Source organism: Euprymna scolopes, chromosome 25, assembly GCF_053919585.1.
Source record: "Euprymna scolopes isolate OS-2025 chromosome 25, ASM5391958v1, whole genome shotgun sequence".
NCBI lineage: Eukaryota > Metazoa > Mollusca > Cephalopoda > Sepiida > Sepiolidae > Euprymna > Euprymna scolopes.
Genome location: NC_136506.1, coordinates 96,813,282 through 96,825,133, shown reverse-complemented (window position 1 = coordinate 96,825,133; position 11,852 = coordinate 96,813,282). Strand labels below are relative to the sequence as shown.

General features: G+C 33.2%; 1 protein-coding gene across 1 annotated transcript in view; it reads right to left on the bottom strand.

The window, feature by feature from the left end:
* The window catches only part of LOC145247267 (uncharacterized), an 11,476-nt gene extending 329 nt beyond the window's left edge, over positions 1 to 11,147 (bottom strand). Inside the window, exons 1-2 of the mRNA XM_080108871.1 lie at positions 10,895 to 11,147; positions 1 to 471 (exon numbers count right to left, since the gene is read on the bottom strand). The exon at positions 1 to 471 is cut by the window's left edge and continues 329 nt beyond it. Coding sequence (XP_079964997.1) covers positions 1 to 471; positions 10,895 to 10,970 — 547 coding nt within the window. The 5' untranslated portion in view covers positions 10,971 to 11,147. The remainder of the gene's footprint in view (positions 472 to 10,894) is intronic.
* Positions 11,148 to 11,852: the final 705 nt, after the last annotated feature.

The window sequence follows — 11,852 nt, the reverse complement described above, 5'->3', positions numbered from 1 at the left end:
CACTGGCTGCTTCGTAGGACGGAGCTGGTGCCACCCGATTGCTCTTCGAGGAAAACGGGCGGTTACTGCGTTTTGGATTTGCTGCCGCCATGTTCTCATTTCCCGAGATGAGCGAGACAGTATCACCCGTCGAGAGGGTGGTCTGCGATTTTAATTTCTGCTCGCGTTTCTTCTTCTTCATGTTTTGTCTACATTTGTAGACGCAATAAACGACCGAACAACCGCCATATACGAGGATGAGCAGCGGGAGGATACAAAATAGTGCCATATTGTTGTCGTCTGCATAGAATTCACGGATCTTCGCTCCGATGCTGTCATCTTTTACGGTATGCGATTCGTTCTTGGGGGCGGTACTAAGCAAACTTCGTCTGTTTTTGAGGTAAAGAATCTGTTTAAAACCTTCTGGATTGCTGTCATATTTCGACTGAGACTTTAATACACTTGTGAGCTTGAAGCCGAAGACACTGCAACCTATAAAAGGGATAAAGAAACCACATTAAAAAAACAAATTAAAAAAAACAAAAAACAAAACGAAGAGAATATAGTTTCTCCAAAAGAAATTTTGCAAGAACAAACGGAAGAGGTACGCAATATATGATACATAAAGGAATGGTGGCGCTGCACATTACAGACGTAATTCCTAATGTATAAGTGTATGTAAAAAGTCCTGATACACATTTGAAACAAACATAAATTGTAGGAATCAACACGGAGAATAGTTACGCAAAATAATGATACATGATAAACACAACCCGTGATGAAAATGCCATAGTAAAATGGGTAGATATTTACAGAGTCACTGAATAAACTCCACGGAAACGAGATCTGACAAGATATAAAAATGCTATGGCAAAACACGTCCATTTTGTTTCGCGCCTAAACTAGAAAAAGGTCAAGCCTACATTTCGAGTCTTGTACTATGCATGTACGGCTCTTATTTATTTATAAAGAGGGAAGGAAATTATTGAGTTTTTTCAGCTAGACGAGCGTTTCTCGTGAAAGTTTGGCGAAGGGGACCATATATTGGAGCTCAGACGAGCACTTGCCATGAAAATAACGATAAAGCAGAAACAGGTTGCAGGGAAAAGAAAAGGGCATCCCTCAGTAGGCTACGAAGTCTATTTTGAACTCTGTCAAGGCCGGATAAGGTATTTCTAGCGTACCTGGCTCTTATAAAGGTAGAGAATTGCATCAGCAGTGATAGTTGGGATAGAACACACGCTTCTGTTCAGGATTTTGTTCGCTATTTGCCAAAACTGGTGGGAACCAAGCCGCTGCTCAGCTACTTTGGACTTGACGGACTGAGCATACAACACTCTTGCGTTCTTTATTACTCTTTTACAGTGGTTGCTGGGAGTCCTGAAAGCGACTTTAGTCTCAGTACATCTATTACGTTGGAAGCAATGGAAAAAGTGATTTCTGTGCGCAATGGCAGCAGCACATTCTGGAGAGAATCACGGTTGGCTGCTAGTTTTTTGCTGAAAAATTTTCGAGGGAATCAAACGGTCCACACCTACAATTAACGATTCTGTCAGGTCGGATACTATAGAGGACACATCCTTTTTAAACATGGAACGTAGAGGTAGATCTGATATAAATGTACGGAAGCTAGCCTAGTCAGTCATAGAGTATCGATATACCGTACGATGGAGAGGAACATCTGAGGATTTATTACATTTCGTTTTTATCTTAACTGATACAACCGAGTGGTCGGCATATCCTAGTGGAGACAGAACGGAAGATGAACATAGCTCAGAGCAATTTGTAAGAAAAAGGTCTAGGAGACTTGCATACTGGCCATCAGTGTCGGGCACACGGGTGGGTTCGTGAACAATCCGAGTGATGTCATAAGCAATGGAGAAATCATGACAAAACCTTCCCTCATCATCGGTCTTGTTTGAGTGGGTTAACCATTCCACATTTGAATATTGAAGTCTCCACAGACGTGAATGTTAGCCGAATGATGAGCAGACAGGATGTGGTCAATTTTCTCAGATATGCTTTTAAAGATAGTAACTCCGCTGTTATGGGGGCGATAGAGAGCAAATATAAACGCAGTAATGTGAGCAAGTGCAACACGGAAACACATATAGGGTAATTTAGAATCTTCTCTGGAGATGTCCCTATCACATGGAAAACCATTTTTAATGTAAGCACATATTCCATGCCCATGGTGATCTTGGCGATCTTGGGAGTTAGATTTGGAAGTGAAGTTACAGTATCCTTTAACTACGAACTCAGCTAGGGAAATAGTCGGTCCAATGCTAGTTTCGCTTAGGAATAATAGGTCTGGGTTAGTTTCCTGTAGTTGGGTTTCAACCTCTGGAAGGTTGGAACGTAAACTCCTGATATTGGAGAAAGAGACATGGTAGTGGGGATCTACATTGGATATTGAAGATCCGGGTTTAATCGTGTATTTTTCTGGAAAGCTTTCATGATGGTGTTTTGGGATTTGTGGAATAGGTCGACAGACTTGCTTAGAGCAGGACAGAGAGGGAAAGTAACAGAGAAAAAGAAATAAATTCTTTTGTAGCACATGAAAAGGTAAAGCCGTAACAAATACCCATTAATATTGCATCGAGAAGCCCCACCAAAAGCTACTGCATAGTCCAGAATCCATTCACCAAATGGCAATACAGCATCCCCAGTACTTTGCACCTGCTGATAGGACAGCCTCCTTAGTAGTTAATCCAAGGTTCAGGTCACTGACTATCAGGCTGATAACGTCAGCCCAGATAAAACGTTTACCTCCAGCACACTTACCAGTGACATGGCCACAAGGATAGACATAGAAACAGAAAATTTCCGACAACTCTGGCGGCTGTTCACGCAAAATACTGCCAACTTAGAATACAGCCTTTTCTTCTTCTTTTGTCAGATAAATCACTCACTAAAATAAGGAGTGAGAGACAAATCAGGAGAAGCGAGAGTAACGGGAGCTGCCGATAACGTATCCACAATGCATTGCCTACTTTCCATTAAAAAATGCTAATATCAAGTAATGGACTTAATATAAGTCCAGTTGACGTGTTTAAGGGAAAGTATGGAGATAGATACCCCTCTCACTAACTGAAAATAAATAAAATTCTTGAATCTTTATGCAATATTTAAAAATATCAGTATATCATTGGAAGAGAAAATCTATTATTAAAGAAAACAAATTAAATATAAAATGCATTGTGCATTGTCAAGCGTTTCCTGTTTTTTTTTGTCGAAATGTCGGCCCAGCCTATCAACGATCCAGATTATCTTACTAATGATACTGCCCATGTATGTACACCTTTTATTAGGTTTCTACTATATAGTTTAGTTTCGAAGAGTTTCTAGTTTTTCTGCGGTATTCCTTTCCTATTTTCTCTTTAATTTCTGTTGCTTTGAGGGTTCCAGAACTCTAGCTATCTTGTTCACATAATGCCTTCATCTATGTTTGGTTTGGTAATATCATACCTTCCGTTGCTTCTAGTTGTTCTCTTTTCATAAACAGCAGCATGCATTTTTCCATACCGAATTCCATTCGGACATCCTGGATGAAGATTCTGGTTGTGTTTATTAGCGCCCCTTGTTCATTCTTGTTTTTTTTGCAAACAGTTACAGGTCATCCATGTACATTAGGTGGTTCATTCTTTCATCTGTATTAGTGAACTTGTATCTGGCTTGGCATTTTCTTAATATATTGTTGAAGGGCATCATGGCTATGATGAATCATAGTGGAAATAGGGAATAACCTTGGAAGATACTTCTTTGTATTTTAATCTCATTTATGTATATGTATATTGACCGCACGCCTATGTATGTATGTATGTATGTATATAATATATATATATATGTATATAATATATATATATATATATATGTATATAATATATATATATATATATATATATATATATATATATATATATATATATATATATATATATTCTCTACAATTATATAAATGCAACTTTGTCTCTGTGTGTGAGTTCGTTCCTTATAGAGTCCCGGCTGAACAGATTTTCTTTAAAATTAAAGAACTTTAGTGTAAAAGTTTGGAAGTGATCTTAGTTAAGTTTTGTCTCAGAATACCCCGATAATCCCCGGTAATCTATAATAGAAACCGTTATTTTAATTTATCTACCATCGGTAAAGCCATTTTTTTTCCATGTCGTCGCTAAGCAACAACGATAGAACAACGGGTCGTGAAAAATCTACTGTGGGTAAGTTGATAGCGTATTTTTTTTCATGACTTGGTCTGTAGGTTCAAACTCCGCACGTAAATTTCTTCTTTTTTTTTTTTTTCATTAACTGCAAAGAATTTTATACGACTTAAGCATTTACGTGTTTTTTTTTTAATTTTTTATTTTTTGCAGGACGTGGTCTGTAGATTCAAACCCCGCATGTAAATTTCTTAATGTTTTTATTTTTCCGTTAACTGGAAAGAAATTCTATAAAATAATTTTATAAACGAAACAGTAGATTCTCTAGAGTGCAATGTAGAATAACATGTGTTTGGGATTAAGTTACTGCATGAAGGCACGTGAAGCTTCCTCCCGGGCGATTTCACGGATTTCGATGAAAATATAAATATCGAAGTGTAAAAGAACTTTATGTGTGTGTGTCTAAGTTCGTTTCTTTTGCACTCCAAAACGATTTTTTTTTAAAATTCCACGCAAATATACTTTATGTGCCTGGGAGTATTTTTAAATCGGTATTATCTTTAGAAATACATTCGATAAGTATCTAAAATCGATAATAAAAAAAAATCCGATTAAACAAAAAATAAACAAAAAACGTTCCGATTTTGATTAAAGTTAACACGTTTATACAGTCTAACATTACAAGTGTATTTGAGTAGTTTTAGCACCGCACTACAGAAAGGCCTGGCGTTTAAAATCCACAGGAGGTTCTTTGATAAGACAGGGGTGCGTTCAAAACAAACGTTTTTGTTTAGAGCATGCCTGAATAATGATACTAAATTTTTGCACATTCAATTTTAATTCAAGTCCTTATACATATAAAAAAAGGTAAAATCAACAGTAATTCTCTACAGTGCAATGTAGACTACAATGTATTGTAGACTACGTCACGGCGGAGAGGCATATGAGCTTCCTCCCAATGCACTGCGGTGGGTTCCCGAATTAGGCAATTTTACCGATTTCGATGACAATAAAAGTATTGAAAGTGAAAAACATTTGTTGAACATCGAGTCTCCCTACTATATATATATATATATATATATATATATATATATATTGTGTGTGTGGCAGTAGAGTTTAGTTTCCTAGAAGTATATCCAATGAAACAACATGTGTCCTAAGAAGTTAAAACAAGAAAAGATAAAAACCTGTGAAGAATGAATCCTCCCCATAAAAAACCCCTATTCTATGACGATTCTAATTTTGTAAACGATATAAGAAAATGTTTTTATATCTTGAAATTTCAGTTTTCGAAGGTAATTCTTAATGTATGCAGATATATATATATATATATATATATATATATATATGTATATATATATATATATATATATATATATGAAATAAAATAAAGGTGGAAGGACCTGAATACTCAACGTTTTGCCCGATTTATGCGGGCTTTATCCAGAGGGATTGTCACTGATGAGAGAGTCGGAAGATTTGGGGCTATATATAATAATAAGGGAGAGCAGCGTGTTTTCCTTATGTAAATTAGATGTCTATATACATATATATACATTTTATGAGAGAAAAAATAAATTAGAGTAAACTAGTGTGGTGGATTACGTCTAAAAGTTAAAATATCGTAGAGATTTAAAAGATTGCGTCTGGAAATATAACCGTGATAGATTAAGTAAATAAAATGAAACGAGATTACGAAGGGAGTTTTAAAAAATTAGAGACAATTGAATTGGGATAAAATAGTGTAGTAAGATGGCGCCTGAAAATAAGAATAGGAGATGATAAAATGGGGTCTAAAAATATACTGTGATAAAATAAAATACAGTAAATAAGTAAAATAATAAAATGAAGTGAAATTGCAAATGGAATTTTTTAATATATATATATATATATATATATATATATATATATATATATATATATATAAACAATATGCTAAATTCCTCTGACAAAGTTTTTTTATTCAAAATCCACCTCAAATCAGTACATTTTTAGAGACCGTTTCGCCGATAGATAACCAAAAAATATGCAGCAAAAGGATCTGTAAAATTGAACCAACGTTTAAAAAATTGGGGAAAAAGTGTTAGAAAATTATTTAAAAAATTGCCACTCAAATTTAGCTCGATATTCTTATTTATATATGCTCTGTTGTTAATTGTGTATAACTGTTGAGCTTCTACTATATAGACAATATATGTACAGAAATAACTGTACACACACACACACACACACACACACACACACACACACACACACACACACACACACACACGCACACACACACACACACACATTACATTATGTATTCAGATAAAAATCCATAGAATATCCATAGGGTTTATATAATAGTGCTTAATAATAAATAAAGCTATTTATATTAATATTTATTCACATAGACACATGTACAAACATGACAATGTTTCGATCTGTAGTTATTAATAACTAAAATCTTTCTAAGTGAAAAGTCTGTCTTTTTAATATGAACATTTCAATGAAAAGACAGACTTTTCGCCTTAAGAGATCTTAGTTATTAGTAATTATAGATCGAAACATTGTCATGTCAATGTAGCAAAGCTTGTACATGTCAACTTCCATGGCAAGTGCTCGTCTGAGCTCCAATCTCGTGGTCTCCCCTCGCCAATCTTTCACGATAAACACCCGTCTAGCTGAAACCACTGTCCAAAATTCTCCCAACTCTTTATCTGTGCCAAAACCAAGACGTAGATTCTATGAGCAAAGCTTCTTTCTGAGAAGTGCACGCCTGTGGAACTCTCTTCCGTTTGCCTATTTCCCACCTGACTATAACCTGGATGTCTTCAAGTCTAACATAAACAAATTCCTGATGAACCGCCCCCTTAAGTAAGACACTTTATCAAATCTCCAATACTAACGATTACTACGATACCATCACATTGATTACTGTACACGCAATATCCCTTATCCCTGAGTGGCTTCCAGGCCTTGATAAGTGGTGACTACCTTGTAAAAAAATGTGAATAAATATCAATATATATATATGTGTGTGTGTGTGCGCGTATATGTATATACGCGCGCACACACACACACACACACACACACACACACACACACACACACACACACATATATATATATATATGTTTGCATGGCGTTCAATCCATGCGACCAGCAGAACAGTCGTAAACAGGTGCATTATGTACGAGATGCCTTTAATAAGTTTCAAACTTTTTTTATGCAAGCATTTAAAATTGTCGTAGACTCTTGAGCATTCAGAATGTTATTGCTATAATTCTCATGAGATGACTGGCCAATTTCTTTGATTTCAGGTCCAAATGAACAGCTACGGTAGGAATTAGAATACAGCCTACTAAAGCCTGATTGTCACAGCTGGTGAATTTCAAAAATTCAATCGGGACGTGAGGACACTTTAGAAGAACAATATGCAATACAATTCCGTTTTAAACTTGAAAAAAAAAATGCAACAGAAACGCATGGAATGTTTCAGGCTGCTCTGGGATCATCTTGCATGAATCGCGCATCAGTTTTTGAGTGACATAAAAGATTCAAGGAAAGCAGGGGTCTGTGAGAGATGATGAGAGGTGTGGGAAGAATAAGAAAATCAGAACACCAGAGTTAATGGTAAAAACGAAGTATTTCAGGGATAAGGATCGTCGTGTGTCTATAGAGACAACAGTTTGATGTCAGTGTGGGAACTGTTCACACAATTATTTTCAATTTGAAGATGAAGAAGAGTTTCGCGAATGCACCAGTCCACAACTCCATCCTTGTCACAAACTATTTGACCAAGATAGGCATTAAGACAATTCCTCACTCTCCCTATAGTTCAGACATTGCTCCCTGTGAGTTTTGGTTATTCCCTAAGCTCAAGGAAAATATGAGAGGCTGTCGTTATGAGATTTGAGGAAATGAAAGAGGCTGTGACGAAGGTCATTGACACAATCACACAAAAGGATGTCCATAAGGCCTTCCAGAAGTTGTTGGAACAATACAACAAATGTATTGCAGCCGAAGGAGATTATTTCGAAAGGGACTAGAGTTTCATGTGTATACTATCAATAAAAACGTCTAGAAACTTATTGAAAGCACCTCTTATATATGTGAATAAAATATAATATATAAATACAAATATAATATATAAAATGATATTAAAAATATGTATACATTATATATATATATATATATATATATATATATATATATATGTTAGTTTTTTTTTGTTGTTGTTGATTTTTTAAACGATATTGAGGTAAACGTCTTCACCTTGTAGATCGGATGTTTTTTTTTTATATATAAATTGCCCATTTTTTTTATTTTGGACGTAAACAAATAATATTTTTATTTATTTTGTTTTAAAAATAAATAAATAAAAATATTATTTGTTTACGTCCAAAATAAAAAAAATGGGCAATTTATATATATAAAAAAAAAAATCCGATCTACAAGGTGAAGACGTTTACCTCAATATCGTTTAAAAAATCAACAACAACAAAAAAACTAACATATATATATATATATATATATATATATATATATATATATATATATATATATATGAAAAAATTATTAAAAATAAATAAATAAAAATATTATTTGTTTACGTCCAAAATAAAAAAATGGGCAATTTCTAAAACAACCAAAAAAAAAAAAAAAAAAAAAAATCCGATCTACAAGGTGAAGACGCTAACCTCAATATCGTTTAAAAAAATCAACAACAAAAACTACGTAAATATATAAACGATAAAAACTAAACAGTAAATCGTCTATGGCATCATAGAGTAATGGGTAAGACGCTGGACTGAAATACATAAGGTCCAGGGTTCGAGTGCTAATAACAGTCAAGCTGCGCTGAAGAGGGGTAGGGCCCCGAAACATGCATGCACGTAGATTACTGTTTATATATATATATATATATATATATATATATATATATATATATATATATATATATATATATTAAAGACAGATGAGAGTCGGCTGAAGAGAGCCTGAGGCGGACATTAAGAGCAGTCCTCAACTACCGGGCTTGAAACCGTCGGTACCGACTACCGATATATATATATATATATATATATATATATATATATATTTTGTATAATATCCGATATATATATATATATATATATATATATATATATACAGGAATTTACATTTATATCGGTAGTCGGTACCGACGGTTTCAAGCCCGGTAGTTGAGGACTGCTCTTAATGTCCGCCTCAGGCTCTCTTCAGCCGACTCTCATCTGTCTTTAACCGGAACCGGAACTCTATATATGCACACCATAATTTTTATTTATTTATTTTATCCTTTATTTTTTTTTATTTATTTATTTTTTGTATGCTACTTTAATAAGGTAATACATTTGAAGCAATAAATTAAAAAGTATGGGATGATGCCTTCTATATTATTATTTTTCTTTAAGCCCCCCCCCCCCATCATTCAGTTTAAGTCTCGTTTATATATATATATATACTAACTGTACAGACTCGGTGTTTCCAGATCGAAACATATTGCCGGATAGAGGGTCTAGCGAAATTCTATTTAAGATACACCAAATATCCTAACTTGTTACGGTTTACCTTAAAGTGGATCACATGTTAGATTTGCAAAGAATAAAACACATCCATCTTCATGTATGGAAATCAAACAGGAAATAACTCTAACAATCGTTTAAAGGTGGAACAACCCTCATAAGTTTAAATAAATAAATCGTACTTCCGTTTTTTAAACGCAACTTTCGTCTGAATTTAATTGATTAAAAATAAATTTAATTAAATAACAATTAAGTTAAAAATAAAATACATAAATCAACTTTATGTAATGTTTATAAACAGAACAATTAAAATAATTCTCTTACTAATAACATTAATAACATTAATAGCTAATTATTAAAATAGATTTTCTTTAATGTAATATGCAAATGAGGTTACTTCTTTAATGTAGATTTTCTTTAAATAAATAGTATATATTGAAATCATGGGATGAAAGTGTATAAAAGTCCGTTTTCAGCATATTATTTCGTGAAACATGTATCTTTTGTATATATTAATCAAATTATAACTAAACAAACAGACAGACATACTAATTCATGCATAGTAATATATATATATATATATATGGATATTATATATATATGGATATATATATATATATATATATATATGTGGATATTATATATATATGGATATTATATATATATATATGGATATTATATATATATATATATGGATATATATGTATATATATATATGGATATATATATATGGATATATATATATATGGATACATATATATATATATGTGTGTGTGTGGAGCCGTTACAAAAGTAAATAGACAAATCCTCAAAATTTCGAAGGTTCCGGATTGTGGATCAATCTGGAAGTAGATATAGTCGGAATCAATCACAGCAAATCTCGGGATTACATTTTCCATCGTTAATCGACTGCTTATCTAATTCATTAGAAAAGCAAATGCGTAAAAATCACCTCTTCCAGGTCAACAAAGAGTATTTGACGGGCGTTTTCGTTATAACGGTGTCTATTTATTCATGTAATTTCTATGTACGTAAGAAATAATCCTCGCACACAAAAATTCAGTATGAATTTTATTTAAATATAGAAGAAATACAGGAACGAAACACACACCCGAAGAAGGCCGGAAGGCATATCGTTAGAAATGTAACCAATGCGTGAATATCAACACTTACACGAACAGTAATCTGAAGAATTAACATTAGAATAACAAAAAAGCATTTACTTACCATTATTGCAGAGGAGTGGAATCATAAAATATCCAATCGTCAGCATCTGGATATTCAACAGAATTGGACGAGGCATCGTTCCGTGCGTTTCCAGGAGTTTTGTAACGTTATATCTTCCAAGATCTACACATCACACTAAACGTCCTAGACAGTAATGGCCTTCCAGAAACATACCCGTATTTAGGTATCTAGATAGGTATATTTTATATTTTACTCACACATCTATATATAGAGAGATATAATAATAATAATAATAATAATAATAATAATAATAATAATAATAATAATAATAATAATAATATTTATTTATTATTATTATCAGAAAAATTAAATTATGATTGCACAATATTTATTGTGTTTGTTTGTTACGCGTGTTTTATGTCTTATGTCCTTTTTTAAAAAGGGATACTATATATATTTTTTTATTTTCTGAAAATGGTCGCTATTTAAAGTGTCGAATTTGATCTCTTTACTTTCTTTATCCCCCTTTCTCTCTCTTTCTCTCTCTCTCTCTCTCTCACTCTATCTATCTATCTATCTATCTATCTATCTATCTATCTATCTATATATATATATATATATATATATATACACACACACGCACACATATATGTTTATTTACTATTTTAGGTAAATATCAATAAAGAACTTGAGTTATGTTTTTTTTATATATATAACAGTAGTAATCTATATTCAAACTGATGTTGTAATGAATGTATAAAAAAAAACAAAAACAAAAAAAAAACTCCAACGTGTCCAGTTCGAAGTTCTCAAAATGACATCCAACTGAAGAAGTCCAAAGAATAACACATCGATCGAAACGTTTTAGCGATTGCAGCCAAAATGGTAACACGACTCCCAGATCTAATAATTAACAACGTGAATTTCAGCAATATCCCTTTTTCCCCACGCCATATTTTTTTTTTTTTGGGTGGGGGTGACACCTGCTTAATAGTTT